This window comes from Pangasianodon hypophthalmus, chromosome 2 (assembly GCF_027358585.1).
Source record: "Pangasianodon hypophthalmus isolate fPanHyp1 chromosome 2, fPanHyp1.pri, whole genome shotgun sequence".
NCBI lineage: Eukaryota > Metazoa > Chordata > Actinopteri > Siluriformes > Pangasiidae > Pangasianodon > Pangasianodon hypophthalmus.
The window spans coordinates 4,880,545-4,898,538 of record NC_069711.1 but is presented as its reverse complement, the minus strand read 5'-3'; the positions used below and the strand labels follow the sequence as shown (position 1 = coordinate 4,898,538).

General features: G+C 41.0%; 1 protein-coding gene across 12 annotated transcripts in view; it reads left to right on the top strand.

Annotated features, from left to right (window-relative positions):
* obsl1a (obscurin like cytoskeletal adaptor 1a) overlaps positions 1–17,994 on the top strand; it is a 126,673-nt gene that overhangs the window by 5,699 nt on the left and 102,980 nt on the right. For 11 of the 12 annotated variants that reach the window (XR_008300980.1, XR_008300985.1, XR_008300983.1 and 8 more), the window contains exons 3-4: positions 16,869–17,138; positions 17,317–17,577. Coding sequence is in view for 8 of the 12 variants with exons in the window: in XM_053229459.1 (XP_053085434.1) it covers positions 16,869–17,138; positions 17,317–17,577 (531 nt within the window). In the remaining 4 variants the exon portion in view is untranslated. Of the gene's footprint in view, positions 1–13,052; positions 13,849–16,868; positions 17,139–17,316; positions 17,578–17,994 lie in introns of those variants that run through there. The other variant, XM_026945532.3, reaches the window with a different exon arrangement.

The following is a 17,994-nucleotide window of genomic DNA, read 5'->3' as shown; positions in this document are numbered from 1 at the left end:
CCACTTAAATTTACAGCTTGTTCCTGTTTCCCACTTTACACAGAATTCCCATGCATATGTAAGGTCATATAGGTCATTTTTAGGCCTCGGTTTCTCAGCATACACTTCCTGTTCCATGCACACAGTTCTAGTCAGCAAGCCTTTTACTGAGATACTGGGTATAATGATACATTTTGGATGATCAAATATGAGTACACATTTTGCGGTTAACATTTTGTGGTTAAAATATTCAATAGTTCTTGTAAAAATAAAAATGCAGCAATCCCTCTTCTCTCACTGTGTTGTCTGCTATAGAGAAATGCAGTCCAGTTTGTTGTCCAGGGAGCAAACATTTGCCAATGGAATCGATGGTATGGCTAGTATGACTGGATTAGCTTTTAGCCTGTCATGGATGCCAGCCCACTTGCTGTGTTTCCGGTTTCACTCACACTGCTTGTGGCGTCTCTTTGGCCGGGTAGTTATGGCAGGTGAGGCTGAGGTCTCTGGGCCTAGCTCCTGTATCATTTAATGGCTAAACACTCCTTCTCCACAGTCCTGTACTTAGACTCCAGCACTGAGAGCTTCCTGCTGATGTATGGCACTGGGCAGTGCTCCCTCTCCACAACCTGGGACAGAATGGACCCCAGCCCTCTGCAACACAAAAGGGGAAAGAAAATTTATCAGAGTGAATCAAAGGGCCCAGAGAGAGCCATTTTAACCCTCAGAAAGACCCCCTGGCACTGCTCAAACCACTGGACAGAGTCTGGTGCCGCCTTTTTAGTGAGATCAGTCAGTGGGCTGGCGAGGTCTGAATAATTAGGCACAAGCCTGCATAATAATAATAATATCCCAGCAGTCCCAGGAGCTGTCTCACCTCCATTTTAGTCTTGGTTCTCGGGCAGGCCAGCTCCCCACAAAGCAAGATCGTTAGTATGACAAATTTGTGTAAACCAAACAGTGTAGAGAAAGTTTCTTTGGACACTGGCAACAAGGTCAAATGCCCTTGGTCAAATCCAGGGTCAAATAAAAATGAGCCATGCCTAGGAACTCATCAATACAAGGCATTGGATAGGCATCAAATTTCGAAACCGCATTCACCTTGCGGAAGCCCACACAAACACAGACCACCCCACTGGCCTTGGGTACCAGCACGATGGAGATCTTCCAGTAACTGTTTGACTCATTGATCACACCCATCTCCAGTATTTCTCCAACAATTTGTCCTGAACCACTTTTTTGTGTCCAGGTAGGCAACCACGCTGGGAGGAGTTGCTATGTGGTGTTTTATGAGGTATGTGCTACCACAGAGGAGAGAAAACACTTCCAAAAATTTGGATTGCAATCTGGCAAATTCTGCCCTCTGGGGATGGGGAATGGTAAGAGGTGGTCAGCTGTTTTGGACAATCAGCCCCAACTTATCTCTATCTACCACTGCCGTCTCCAGAGCAACAGAGACTGCCTCCTTCCATTGTTTGAGGAAATTGAGGTGGTATATCTGCCTTTCATTTTCCCTGTCTGTGTGCATAACCTCATAGTCGACCTCTCCCACTCTCCGTGTGACCTCAAAGGGCCCTTGCCACTTAGCAAGTAATTTCGAGCTGGAGGTGGCAAGTAATACAAAGACTTTATCTCCTGGTGTAAACTGTCTCAGTTGAGAGTGCCTATTCTAGAACTGTTGCCACCTCTCCTGGGCCTGGAGCAAACTTTCCCATTATAAGTGACCTAATGTTTGGAGTTTTGCTTGCAGGTCCATGTTAAATTGAGTTTCTTTTTTGCAGAGTGTTAGACTGTCCTCCTAGTTTTCTTTAATTACATCCAACACTCCATTGGGCTTCCACCCAAATAATAGATCAAATGAGGAAAACCCCGTGGAGACCTAGGGAACTTCCCTGACTGCAAGTAATAGGACTTCCAACCATTTATTCCAATTCCAGCTATCTTTTTCAGTTTAATCCCCAATAATTCATAATGTTCATAGTGTACATGACAAATGATGTGCCACGGTCAGTCAGGATTTCTTTAGGGATCCCAATAAAAGCAAGCCATTAACAGGGCTAGCGTTTTATCCACCCCTGGGTGCCTTGCCATGGGGTTATATTGAGACACTTGGAAAAGCATTTCCCTGTGCTTTTTGGTACCAACAACTGGGTCATTGTTTTGCCTGCTGTGTGTTCTGGCTATATCTATAATTATAGCAAAATGGGGAAAGGTAGGTTCTGCCCCAGTCATTCACCGCCACCTGCTGAAATGCATGTGTGGTGGAAAATAGTACCTTCTGAAGTCAAATAAAAAGTTAAACTCACAGAGACACAGTTAACTCTGGACTAATATGTTTATTCTCATCGCAGCTGGGGAGAAGAACTCCAAAGACCAAGGTGTTACATGCAATTAAATAGTTCCCTGCACAGGGCTAGTGTTTCCTGATTGGTTACAGGTAGACAGAGGATCAGAAAAATTGTTTTTTCAGGGGGAAAAATAGAAAAAAATAAAAAAAAGTTACAATAACCTGATTGCGTAAGTGTGCACACCCTTTTATAATTGGGGATATGTTCAGAATGAACCAATCACATTCAATCTCATGTTCAAAAGTAATTATCATACAGCTATCATCAATGAAATTATTCTGATAAACACCAAATAAAGACCAGCTGTTTCTGTTGGATTTTCTTGACATCTTCTTGGTTTCATCCGACTGCTGAAGCCTTGGTCTGCAAAGAGCTGACAAAGCCTGTAAAGGGTCTCACTCTCGAAAGGAATCAATCAGGAGAGGGGTACAAAAAATTTCCAAAATATTTTATGTACCATGGAATACCTTGAAGGCCATCATCAACAAGTGGAGAAAATGGAGCATCACAGTGTCATCACCAAGAACAGGATGTCCCTCCAAAATTTACAAAAGGACAAGACAAAAACTTACTAGGGAGGCTGCCAAGAAGCCAATGGCAACATTAAAGGAGCTGCAGAAATATCTGACAAGTATTGATTACTCTCTGCATGTGACAACAGTCTTTCATATTCTTCACATGTCTGGGCTATAGGGTAGGGTAGCTAGACGGAAGCCCATTCTCACAAAAAACATCCAAGCCCAACTAAATCACCCCAAACCATGTAGCAAAATGCGTTATGGTCTGATAAGGCCAATTCCATAATTTATAATAATTCCATAATTCCAAAATATATGTTTGGTGCAAAAAAAGGACATCACCAAAAGAACACCATACCCACGGTGCACCATGGTGGTGGCAGCCATCATGCTTTAGGGCTGCTTTTCTTCAGCCAGAACTGGGGCATTTATCAAGGTGGAGGGAATAATGAATAGCTACAAATACTAGTCGATTTTAGTGCAAAACCTTCTGCTAGTAAGCTGAAGATGAAAAGGAATTTCACCTTTCAGCATGTCAATGACCCAAAGTATACAAATCAACAAAGGAATGGCTTAACCAAAAGAAGATCAATGTTTTTGAATGACCTAGCACAGACCTGAATCCTGACCTGAAACTAAAAATCTATGGGGTGACCTGAAGTGGGCTGTGCACAGAAGATGCCCTTACAATTTGATGGATCTATGAAGTTTTTGCAAGAAAGAGTGGGAAAATATTGTCAAGTCAAGATGTGCCACACTGATAGACTTTTACCCAAAAAGACTGAGTGGTGTAATAAAATCAAAAGGTGCCTCAAAAAAGTATCAGTTTAGGAGTGCGCACACTTATGCAACTAGTTTGCTCTCCTGTCCAAATTCTCATCTGATGTGACTTCTGCTAAGACTGCCATCTACAAGGAAAAGCTGTAAAGGTCTGCACAAGATCCTCAGAAGCTCCACAACAAATTTTTTTCACTACTTAACCTGCGGCTCCTCCTGCTCTATACTCCCTGACTGCTGAAGACTTTGCCACCTTTTATGATGGGGAGATTGAAAAAATCTGCCAGTCATACCCCAACTCCTACACTACACATTCATGATTTCCCTTCTCATTCTCTGGCACATTTTTCTAATCTGGCAACAGAAGAGATGTGTTGTCCTGCAATCCTACCACCTGCCCGTTGGATCTAATCCCTTGCGCAATGCTCCAGACCATCTCACAAGACCTCCTCACCATCATCACTAATATCATTAATTGCTCCATAACATCTGGTCATGTACCAAATGCATTCATGTGAGTAAGGATTATTCATATCCTGAAGAAACCCACTGTGGATCCCTCAGACATCAATACTGACCAGCATCACTTCTCTCATTTCTTTTTAACATCCTCTAACACACCGTCTACAATCAGCTGTCTCTCTAACTCTCACAGAACAACCTCCAAGATCCTAACCACAGTATCAACCACAAGACTCTCTTGTCCATCCTCATGAGTCTTGGAATTCGTGGCAGAGCATGGCAATGGTTTGCTTCCTACCTGTAGGGTCAGTCATATCAGGTGATATGGAGGGGATACATATCTGCTCCATGCAGACTCTCCACTTACGTCCCACAAGGCTCAGTACTTGGTCCTCTTCTGTTCTCCCTCTATACTCTATCTCTCGGTGAGGTCATATCATCACATGGATTTTAATATCACTGCTATGTGAATGACACTCAACTCATCCTCTCCTTCCCTCCCTCACACACTCATATTTCTACTCAGATCTCAGCATGTCTGGCAGACATATCATCATGGATGGTGTCGTGGCAAAACTCTTCAGTTCAGAATAAGAAAAATAACTTTCCAAAGTCAAGGGGTTTTAGATGCCAAAAATCAGACTTTATTGAATCAACCAACAAAGCCGAGATGACTGCAGATCATCTAATTTTCATAGTAGTGGCTCAAGCTTTTATGCAATTCTAAAACAATCTAATTAGGAGGAGTTTTCTCATAGTTTCTTTTAATCACACCCATGAACTCTCACCACAATTATTTCATTGGCCCTCTAGCTTCATTTAAATTGTGGCATGATCTCAGTCAGTTTATTTATTTATTTTTTAAAACGTTAACATTCATCACAACCTTACCAATGCACTTCAGTATACCGGTAGAGAAAGAGCATTTTCCCATGAGAAAGGACAGAGAAAACCTGAACTGAAAAGATACAATAAAAAGATAAAATACAATTTATGAATGAGACTGTGTGCTTAGTAATTTTCCACAAACTGGGTCACATCAGTTTGCCTTAGTTTACGTGATTCACATACACAAATATTCTCTATAAAATTATTTTCTAATTGATTAGAACAATACTTAAACACTGATTTAAAATAGGGTCACATTCTCTTCATGATTAAAAGACACTTCATTAAAATACACTTCAAAGTCATTCTTAGGCCTTTGATGGATCAACGCATTTCACCTTGATTATTTCAACCTGATGGATTACATCATACACTGATCAAAAATACTTCTATATCAAGAAAATTCTTCTAAAATGGCAGCTCATCAGCTGAAATGTAATCCCAGCAAAACTGAAATGCTGTTCATCGCAGGTGATTCATCCCCAAGTCAGGATCTTGCAATCTCCCTGGAAAACTCTCAGCTCTCACCTTCTGTCACTATACACAACCTTTGGGTAAACATGGACAATCAGCTGTCCTTTTCCTCTCATAATGCTCATCTGACACACTCATGCCGATTTGTCCTTTACAACATCAGAAGTATTCATTCACTTCTATCCACAGAGGCCACTCAGGTGCTTGTTCAGTCCCTTTTTGCATTTTGCAGTTGGATTACTGCAACTGGCTCCTGGCAGGTCTTCCTGTGAGTGCCATTCATCCTCTGCAATTGAGCCAGAATGCAGCTGCACAACTTGTTTTCAACCTTCCCAAGTTCTCCCACACCACCGCATTGCTACCCTCCCTCCACTGGTTTCGTGTAGCTGCCCACATCAGATTTAAAACACTTATGCTTGCCTAAGTCAAAAACGGACCAGCAACCACCTTCCTTAAGGCAATTATCATGCCCCGCACTGCACCACACTCCCTCCGATCCTCTAGCACTGCTCAATTGGTCCCACCATCTCTTAGGGTACAGGGAAAGCATGCATCAAGACTCTTCTCTGTTCTGGCACCTAAGAGGTGGAATGAACTTCCCCTGGATGTCCGAACAGTTGAATCACTGACAGTCTTCAAACAACAACTAAAGACGTATCTCTTCATGAAGTTCTTAAATTAGAAAATTATTTTAAAACAACAACAATAATAAATAAATCTTGTCTGTGTGCTGTACAGAGTTTTTTTGGACTGATAGTATTCTTAGCCAGTGAACTAGTATCAGGATGTATCTATTGATAGAGACTTCAAAGCACCTCTGTAGCTCGTTCTGGATAAGGGCATCTGCCAAATGGCATAAATCTTAATGTAAATGTAAATAGTGAATGACTAACTAATGATAATAAAGCAATAACTAATAAATAAATGATCAACATTTTAATAAAGGTATGAACTTCAATCATTTACCATATTCCCTCTTTTGGACATTCAATTAAATTTTATTTGTATATTACTTTTAACAGTGGACATTGTCACAAAGCAGCTTTACAGAAAAATATAAATTCAGGATATAAATTTTAAATTTACACATTTATAAATTTGTCGTTAATGAGCAAGCCAGAGGAGATGGTGGCAAGGAAAATCTCCCTTTAATGATATTTAGGAAGAACCAGACTCAAAAAGGAACCCAAACTGTGTACTACATGGTAAAAAGTGCAGTTGTGTAACCAGAGAAAAATTCGTCATAGTTTTCACATGAAGTCTATTTTGTTGAAGTTATCAAACTGTTCACTGATGGAGAAGTGAGTGTAAAACTGTTTGTGGCAATTGCAGTCCTAAAGCCATCTTCATAGTTTCTAAGTGGTACAATCCACAGTAATCTCATGTCTCTTTAGGCTGTCTATACAGGGCTATCCTCGGCAGCAGTGAGTAGTTTCCAGATGAGAACTCCAACCAGAAGTAGGGCATCAGGCTGAATCAGGCAGGTCATGGACAGCAGAGGTGGTCAGGACCACTGGTATCTCAGGAATAGCTTGTGTAGCTCGACAGAGAGAGAAGAGAGAGAAACACAGATTATTAGGTATGCTTATTATCATGTAATGGCTAAGGACAATGCACATTGTGTTTACCGTGCAAGGAGGGACTCCGGCAAGACTCACTATGACAGCATAACTAAAAGGGAGCACCAGAAAGTAATGCAGATATGAGGGAGCCCTGGGACATAAAGCAGCCAGCCACTACACTGTCAGCAAACCTGAGTGATGTGTGAGAGTGGGGGGGCGACAACATCCATACATCCCAGTTCACCACAACACTCTCTGCCCATGAACTCTCCAGATTTGCTCCTTTACCTGAGAAAAAAAAATCACAAAAGGCTTGATTAAACAAATTTAATTTTTCAGCCTAGACTTAAACACTGAGACTGTGTCTGGGTCCTGAACAATAATTGGAAGGCTGTTCCATAACTGTGGGGCTTTATAAGAGATGTAGCTGTAGCTGTCACTATTCAAGGTCACTATAAAAGATGAGAGTTTCACTCAGGTACTGCTGCGTGAGACTATTTAGTGTTTTATAGGTAAATAGTAGTATTTTTTAATCAATGCGAAATTTGATTGGGAGCCAATGCATTTAGATACAATAGGGGCGATGTGGTCATATCTTCTGGTTCTAATAAGGACTCTTGTTGTTGCACTCTGGAGTAACTGGAGCTTGTTTAAGCACCCACTGGAACATCCGGACAGTAAGGCATCTAACTTAGAGGTAACAAAAGCATGAACTAGCATCATGTAGTGACATTATATTTCTTATCTTAAGTTACTAAGCACCCAGTGGCTAATGTCCTTCACACATTCCTCTACTTTATTAAGCTGGTGTCTCACACCTGGCTTTGCTGAAACATACAACTGTGTGTTATCAGCATAACAGTGGAAGCTAATACCATGTTTACAAATAAATTTACCCAGAGGTAGCATATATAAAGAACAAGCAGTGAGCCTAAAACAGAACCTTGTGGAACACCAAACTTTAACTTTACCTATCATCTACAAACTGATAATGATCAGTCAAATAAGACCTGAGCCAGGAGAGGCCCATTCCCTTAACTCCAACATCATTTTCTAATCTATGAAGTACAATAGTATGATCAATGGTGTCAGAAGCTGCACTAAGATCAAGCAACACAAGCAAGGAGACACAACCCTGATCAGAGGCCAATAGTAGGTCATTTACCACTTTAAACAGTGCTGTCTCTGTGCTATGATGAGGCCCAAATCCTGACTGATACATTAAATGAATGTTATTCCTATGTACAGATGTGGCCATTGAGAATGCGAGGAAAAGAGATCCTGCAATTTCCTGCGGTATCAAGCAAGATCACGCACAAGCTGCGGGCTCATGTTTCATTTGAACAAATGAAGGCTTGCTAGTAGATACAGTAGTTCTGCCAGGACATATTGTGTATAGAGCATATCCTCTTTTTTCCCAGCCAAACGGTGCTACTTCTTGTACTGAGGTCCATGATCTGCTTGTCCTTGGCCAGTGGATCTGTGAACCTCTCTCAGAACCATTTCGCAACAAGCAGCAGAAAAAATGCACATTCTTAAAGGCCACATCTATAGGTATGAGCATAACTGCTGTGATACAACTTTTTCTAGGATCTTGGAGACAAAGGGGAAGTTTGATATTAGCCTATAGTTAGATAGCTGACAGGGGTTGAGGTTAGGTTTTTTTAATCAGGGGTTTGATAACTGCTAGTTCAAAAGATTTAGGCACATAGCCAGTGCTAAGGGCAGAATTGATTATTTTTAGGAGAGATTCGATTGTTTCTGGTATTATCTATTTGAAGAAACATGTAGCTAAGGTATCTTGTACACAAGTTACAAGTGAAATTAATTCAGTCTCTGAAAGGGGAACATTCTAATAGCTGATCTGATATAGCTTATATTAATTATAATCTGAATTTTTGTCTGATATTTTCAATTTAGCCATTGAAGAAATTAATGAAGTCATCGCTACTACATACATAGGGGTAAATAATAATTAGTGGAACCAACTGGGTAGACTTATTTTTGTGGCTGCATATGTTAGTATAAAGAACTTCAAACTATGTCAAGCTTTTTGTGTGACACCTAGATTATCATTATAAATAACTGACACCTCCTCCTCTGCCAGTTAGATGAGACTGATGATACCTGTATCTGGGAGGACTAACTTCATTTAGTGTTGCATACTCATTTGGTTTAATCCATGTTTCTGTTAAACACAGTGCATTAAACTCCTTATCAGTAATAGTTTCATTAACAGTAAGCGCTTTAGAAGTAAGAGATCTAATATTTAACAGTCCTACCTTCAGATCAGAGGTGCTGGCTGTGCATTCAGTATGATCTAATTTTATGTAATTAGGTTACTAAAACAAACTCTCTCAGTATTTCTGCATTTTTGTTTAGCTCAGGGAACAGACACAATCTCAATATGGTGGAACCTGAGTGATGACTCAGCAGCTAGCAGATGGTCAGTTTAGCCTGCTTGTCTGCTCCCTGGCCTTGGCTCTGGATTGTCACTGGTTAAATATGCCTGTTCTGAGACTATGTGCTATGCTGCAAGAAATGAGAGCAGCACCTTCCTGATCAGGATGGATACCATCCTGCCCTAACAGGCCAGCCTTGACCTCAAAAATGCTCCAATTAGCTATAAAGCCCACATTGTTTTTGGAGCACCACCTGGACATCCAGCAGTTCAGTGACCATAACCTGCTGTAAGCTACATCACCATGCCTCTTTGGGATGGGGCCAGAGCATACTACTGCGTCATGATTGATTAACTTATTCTTTTTCCTACTACGATTACAATGTTCACTCTTGCAATTCTTAGAAGCATCAAACAAATGAGGAAGAAAAATAATAAATATGGATATTCAGTGAAATTTAGGTAGACAAATTCTTTTTTTCGCTACTCCCTCATTGGTTCCCCTCGGTGCGGGAACGCTCTTGGGCTTAACCTGTTGTTATCGGTTACACAAGATGGATAAACCTTCCTGTAGTGTGAGGCATGAATCCATGTCTCTCTTTCAGTGACTCGAACATCAGACATGTTTGCCAACATCACTTGCCAGGGTCCGTCCCACCTTGGTTTATGCCATGTCTTCCTGCGATGACTCTTGACCACTCTCCAGTCACCAACCTTTCGGGAGTGTAGAGAACTCTCAGCACCTGCTGGCAATGCTGCCTTGACCTGTGAATGGATAGACTAAAGAGCTTAGCACAATCCACTCTTGTATTTTATCATATAGTCATCTATTTGCTGCAGAGACCCTTCAACATGCCTATAAGAAGAAAGGTTAGGAATCTGAAATGGAAAACCACACAGTACTTCCATTGGGCTTAATCCTGTTTGGTGATTTTGTCTGCCCCTGATATACATAAGGACAAGTGGCAGTGCTTGCACCCAGTTTAGACCTGTGTCTGCCATTACCTTTGACAATTTTGCTTAATGGTCTGATTTAAACATTCCACTACCCCTGCAGATTGAGGGTGATAGGTACAATGTGTTTTCAAATGAATACCTAATGCACTTGAAAGATGCTGAATCAATTTGTTCACAAATGTCCTATGTTGTCTGATGAAGTTTTCGCTGGGATAACAAATTCAGGAATCAATTCATTGAGCAATCAATTCATTGAGCAAACTCTTTGTTATGGCTTGTGCATCCTGTTTCCTACATGGGAAACATTCTGGGTATTTGAACATATCAATCACAGGGTGTCAATTCAATGAAATCCAACAAAATGTGTTCAAATGGAAAGTCTGCAGTGGGATATTTGCTAATTGTAGTGCCTTATCTATGTTGTGCCGAACACAAATTACACAGGATCTGTGAAATTTGTCAGCAAATACTGAGAAGCCAGGTGCAAACCAATTTCTGTGTTTGTCTTATGTAGCACCTTGGTCCTGGAGAAACGTTGTTTCATTTCACTATGTACTTGTATATGAAAGGAAAGTAAACTCCACTTGACTTGACTTGACTCCTGTTTACTGCTGCCAGCATACCCTCCTTTGATACATGGGCCGACCCATGTATCAATTTCGCCAAAAAGGGAAGGCACGTAGATGGAAGTGCTGGATGTCCATTGGAATCATACCAAAGACCTATGGATCTTCAACACAGTTAGATTGCAGTTCTTTAGCCATTGCACTTTGCTGTAAATTAACAAGATCGTCAGGGTTAGTCAGTGAAAAATTATCAAAGTTAATATGTTCATGATCTGTGGACTGGGACATCTGTAGTGCAGGTAGAAAAGAATATAATACTGTGTCCTTCGCCACTGAATTAACATGTGTGTTGCCTAGAGAAACAGGATCAGAGTTACTAGTGCAAGCTTTATATTTACAAACAGTAATAGAAGACTGGAGTATAACTGCATCCAGTAAATTGGCAATCAATGTGGAATGAGTAATTAGTTTTGAAGTGAAGTGAAGTGACGTGTGGCCAAGTATGGTGACCCATACTCGGAATTTGTGAGGATATCAAAAAACCTGTGTTTCCGAAGTGTCCCTGTTTCATGAGAAGCATCATCAGTGTAGCCAGTGAGAGAATGGCCCTCTGCTAAGATGCATGCTCTCGTGAGTGCAAATAATTCAGCTGCTTATGCTGAGAGATGTGGTGGGAGTTTGTAAGACCCAACCATATCAAAATCATCAATCAACAATTGCATATGCAGTAGAAGGAGTACCATCTGCTTAGCCACAAGGATGACCCATCCACATAAAACACAATGTCAGCTTTCAGGTCAGGTTGATCAGTTAAGTCCACACGTGTTTTAGATATAATGTCCAAAACAGTCAAACAGTCATGGGGTACCCCTTCCAACTCATTTGGTAGTAGACTAGCTGGATTCAGTGTGTTACAATGATAAATAGTAACACTGGCCAAAGTAAACTAAATGTTCTGAAGTGTTAACACATGAGCATTTGATAAATGAGTTGTGTGAGCTAATGTCAAAATTTGGTTTACCTGATGTGGTACATAAACATCCAATTTGTGCATTGCTACAAGATCAGTTCTAGACAGGATGGCTTTGGCTATAGCTGCCAATGATCTCAAACACAGAGGGTGATCTCAAGTCACTGGATCTAAATGCTTAGAATAATATACAACAGGCCTATTTTTGTCTCCTTGTTACTGTGTCAATACACCAGACATTTTCATTCATAAAAAGCTGAAAGGTTTTATCATAATCTGGATTACCCAGACCTGGAGCAGATGAAATAGCTGTTTTCAGTTATTCAGAAGCAGTGCCCACCTCTGCTGTCCATTGGACATGGCTATTCAATGCCAAATTATGGCGATGTGCAATGTCTTGTAACAGCTGGGAAATTGTCGCAAAATCAATAATCCAAGGTCGGCAATTAATTAAGCATGCCAAACCAAATTATCACCTGTCATTTTGTTGTGGGCTTTCGTGAATTTTGGATGCTAGCAGTCCTATCTGAGTCAATTTGTTGCCCTGCAGATGTTAGGACATCCCAAATATTTTACTTTAGGTTGGCCCAACTGCTGTTTAGATTTGGAACTTTTACACCCATTCCCAGCTAAGAACATTAACAGTGCCTTGGTGTCCAATTTGCATTGTGCCCTAGTCTCAGAGCAAATGAGCAGATCATCTATATAACTTTTCGAGAGTGCTGCCACCTGTTGGCTAAAATGATTCTAAGTTTCTTTGTAGCTCTTGAGAGAAAAAAGTTGGAGAATCACAGAAACCCTGCAGCATAACACACCACTAATAGCATTTGCCCTTAAATATATAGCAAACCAATACTGGCTGTCCTTGTGCATAAAGACATGAAAAATGCATTTGCCAGATCGATTACAGAGAAAAATTTGGAATTTGGAGGCATATTTGACAAAATATTAGAAGGATTTGGAACAATTGGAGCTAATAGATGTACAGCAGAATTTACTCACCTTAAATCTTGCATGAGACACTAACAAATGTTTGATTTTCTGATCACCAGAAGTGGGCTGTTCACTGGACTAGTTTACATGGGACAAATGCACCCCTTTCAATTAAAGAGCTGACAATGTCATCCAGTTCCTGCTCCGCCTCAAAAGAAAGATGATTTTGGGCTCTGAAGAGTTGAAAGGATGACTTCTAATGTAAAAATTAATGACAATGACAAAGAAAAAAGTAATAAAAAAGATAGAGAAAAAAAAAGATAAAAAAAGCTTACAGCAAGACTGGGATTGGCCTGCCCTCCCCATGATCTGGGGCTCTCCGCAGTTGCTGACATCATGCCAGTTGGCCCTCCCTACCAGTGCTTGTGTAAGAAAGGCACACCTGCTTGATGACCTTCTCAGGTTGGGCAGGGTCCAGTTGCACCCAGTGTTTTCAGGAGTCCAGGACTCATTGGGCATATGTGAATGGATGATCCCCCTCCTCTATGAGCACGGATCAGACGATGTTCCTCTGGTGACAATCCGGCCCACTTGAGCAATGCCTTCCTCATGACCATGTAGCAGACAGATGGCAGACTACAGGCAGCCAGTGGACTTCTCCCGTCAGGAGGGCCTGAATGTGCAGCCTCCACTCTCCTCTCAGCCATCTACATCTTGGGGTGTCATCCTGGCCAAAGAGAAAGAGCTAAAGGGGGTGCTCATGGTAGAGGAGGAGGAGGTTATCAGGCTCTGTATGGCAGTTTGGCCTGCAGTTAGCCTTTCCACCACTCTGGGCAGAATCTCCTGCTGCTGCTGTTGCAGACTCACAAGAGCTTGATGCTGTCGCTCTTGTATCTGTGCTAGATCATCTGGACGAAAGGACTGGACTCCATGTCCACATGATCACATTCGCCAAGCTGCTTCCTCCTGGGTTTCAGCAACCAGTGTAGCACTCTGCAGCTCAGGGACACAATAGGGTGAGATGACTGGAGAGTATTTATTTTATTTGTCTGTGCTTCTAAGATATAAGATATATTGTGTTTTGTTAGTTGCTAGTTCTGAACTATGAGCGTAGCTATGTGACTATGCAAGCTACTGTTATGAACAGATGTAGCTAATGTTAGCTTGCTAGCCAGTCTCACATTTATAATTAGAAAACAAACAGCTCCTGAAATACCTTAATGCTTGCCTGCATCAGCTGCTGTTTAGGAACATTGCACACCACTGGGCTATTAAACAACTAACTAATCTCAGCAACAATCAACATTGTTCACATGCAGTTCAACTCACATTATTGTGGTGATATCCTCCTAGCAAGATGCCACCTCTGAGTTTTCACTCAAAATGATGATTTTATGATTTTTCAAAATCATAAAATATGATGTAGTTTCTTTAGATTCAAAGCTTTTAATCAAAGCCAAAGAGCTGTTCTAAAAAACTAAAATACAAGCCAGCTAAGCAGAAGTCTTGAGCAAAAACTTTCAAACACACAAAGTCCACTGGAACACTGAAAATAAGGTGGATAGTGTATATCCTGTTTGTGCTTGAAAACAAATAGTCAAAATGGTCTCAAATTTATATTATAGCCTAATATTTGTTGTAACTTAGATTGTTTATAAACAGACTTTTTGTAATGTAAATGATTTTTATTAACACTGCATAATTAATAATATTAACATAATGAGTAAAGTATTAAAAGAATGAGGTAACAAGATATTAATTCAAGGTATTAAAACTATTACCATTATTAATGGCTATTCATATATGACACAGAAGCTGTTGTATATGCTCCATTATTTCCTGATGCTCTAAGGCACAGGTTCCCAACCTCCTGTTCTGCATATTTTAATGTTTTCCCTGCTCCCAACACACCTGATTTAGCTAATAAGCTAATTAACACCCCTTCCTGAGTAGAAGTGGGTGTGTTAGAGCAAGGAAAACACTGAAATAAGCAAGACATGGAGTATACCAGGACCAGGGTAGGGAATCTGTGCTCTAAGGATTAGTGTATGTCTTAATTCATCATTATCACAGCATTAGTTAAGTATTAAAATATTGCTTATTTGTGGACCTTATAGCAGAATATTACCATTTAACCTTTTCACTCATACATTGAACTATTTTCTGAGAGAGTGATATCCATCAAGCAATGCCTGTGTAAGCAGAGAAGATGGTGTCCAAAGGGCATGTGCATACTAAGACAGGATTAGTAAAACCCTAACAACAATCCGGCATAATTCACCTCTCCACTCTCACCATTCTCACTCTCTAAGGGCCATTGAACCTGTGGGATTTGCCCATAAACCATATACCTTCTATGTATTTGCCCAATTGGTTCTTTATATTCTTTCCTGTGAAATACATAATAGCTTTCTTGTCAGACCAACTCTCTTGTCACTGACAAACAAAATTTAATTGTACAGGTAAATACAGGAGATAATGCAGAACCTCAATTTCTGCATTAAATGATCTACAGGAGTGTTCTGTGGGTGTTTTTTTTTTTATAGATGATCCTCAGTCATATTTCTTTTGGCCTCACCACCCCTCCACAATCCACCCCCACTTTATAAACTTCATTTATAAAGCACCTTTCATATATACAATGCAGCTCAAAGCACGGATGGGTGCAGTGTCATTGGCCCGTGTCCCTAGACAAAGCCGTTCAGCGGGCAGAGGATCAATTGGCAGCAGTCCCAGGTCCAGGCGTCTCTCACTTTCCTCGCTCTCTCTTTCTCCCTACTCAGTCCAACTCCCCAGAACTGAGTTGCTGAGACCCCAAAACCGGCCCCCAAACCCGGTTTTCTCCCGGGCCTTTTCCATCCCCCCTTCTCCTTCTTCTCTGATGTCTGTCCAAGCTCCCTCTCTCCACAGAAGTAGAACCTTCAAGGACCATGCTCACAAGGACCAGGGCAAAGGTTTGCTGGTGCAGCAGGGAAGCCGGGCACTTCCAGGATCAGCGTTTCCTCATGGAATTGGAAACACTAATCCGGATCCCTGACATGCCACAGGCATGTTCATGAGTATCTGCTGGTGCCACCCATCCACCAGGAGCGAGGCAGGATAAAACACTAAACTGTCTCATGGCCCGTTTCTTTTGGCCAGGCATTCATGGTGATGTTAGCAGGTGGTGAACGGCATGTCATGAATGTCAGCTGGTGAATCTGTTGGCCACCCCAAAAGTGCCATTACACCCTCTTCCCTTAATCAAGGTCCTCCTCAAAAGAATTGGCTTGGACCTCGTTGGGCCATTAGAACGGTCTGCACAAGGGTGTAAAAAGGGATCGTTTTGTGTTAGTTCTAGTGGACTACGCAATGTGATACCCTGTGGCTCTTCTCAACAGCTCAGGATGCAGAAGGACGTAGCAGAGGCACTCTTCCATGTTATTTCCCTAGTCGGAATCCCCAAAGAGATCTTTATGTCACGCACTCTTTGCAATCTGTATGATTAAATCAATTCGCAACAGTGTTTACCATCCATAAACGGATAGGCTGGTCGAATGGTTTAATCAGAATATGATTTGTAAGTTCTTTAACAATGATGCTCAGAATAGAGAGAAGTGGCTTGAACCCATTATTTGCAGTATAAGAGGTGCTGCTAAGTTCTAATTCATAGGTACTAACCACTGCATACCAGGAACACCCTACAAGGCCTGCCATTTTGGAGATACAATGACCCAGTCGTCTAGCCATCGCAATCTGGCCCTTATCAAAGTTGCTCAGATCCTTACACTTGCCCATTTTTCCTGCCTCCAACACATCAACTTTGAGAACACTTCCTGCCTAATATATCCCACCCCTTGACAGGTGCATTGTAACAAGATAATCTATGTTATTCACTTCACCTGCCAGTGGTTTTATTGTTATGGCTGATCAGTGTGTAAATCATGTCACATCAAGGATTCATCAAATTTTTAACACATTGTAGCTCTTATTGCATTTGTGATGTCCTGATGACCATGAAAAGAAATTCAGATTTTTTTTTTTTTTTTTTGGGCAGGGCCCCCAGTGCAGTTCAAACGGGCTCTGCATGACATGGAAGTGAGGGAAAAGGATGTTGCCATTCTGGAGTGTGAGGTTCCAGAAGAGTCTGTCCCCACCGTATGGTACCTAGAAGACCAGAGACTTCAGCCAGGGAGTAAATATAGCATGGAACAGAATGGAACAAGACGGCGTCTTACTATACAAGATGTAGGGGCAGACGATGATGGAGTCTATGTATGTGAGATGCCTGATGGTGGGAAAAGCATTGCAGAATTATCAGTAAAGGGTAACTGGAGATTATTTCATTAATGGTGGTATTTCCCATGCAGTTGTGTTTTGATGGGTTAGTAATAAATATGAATTTAGGTTTTTTTTTTTTTTTTTACTGTATTTTATTGGAAACACACATTAAGTGGACAAGTAATGCATAGATGATCAGTGATACCAATTATTTGCTATTCCAGGTCCAATTGTAAAGAAGCTTCCTCACAGAATGCAAGTGCTGGAAGGTGAAAACGCAGCTTTCTGTGTTGAGGTCGATGGGGAGGACATGGAAGTGTACTGGTTTAAAGATGGCATGCAGTTACAGGAAACACATCAGACCATTATCAAATCCTTTGGGAAAACACACATCCTGGTCTTTGTAAATACATCTTACCAAGACTCTGGCACAGTTACTTGCATGGCAGGCAGATCTAGCACAAGCTGCAAGCTACGCATAAAAGGCAAGAAATTACACCATCATAAGATATCATAAGAAATCATATGATCAAGAGTGAATTTGATAGTAGTTTTTCCCCAAAGCCCCCAAAATATGGACTTCTTAATATACTTATCACACATACATATCTTCTTTAAAAGTAGACATTTATAGATATTAACTAATGCTAATCACCACAGCAGTGTAGACAGCAGGAGTGATTGAGTTACTGATGTTTAAGAATTAAAGATCTAACCCTTCAAATTAAATATAATAATAAAGTACTGGTTCTCCCACTACATTCTAATTTGATTTGTCATGTGCTAGTGTAACCCGTTCATCGGATTAATATCAAAGAAAAAGGAAGAAAAATATCTCCTTGGGTCTGAGCTCAGCAAAATACATATAAACAATAGTATTTGGAGTCTCAGGTTTGGGGTCT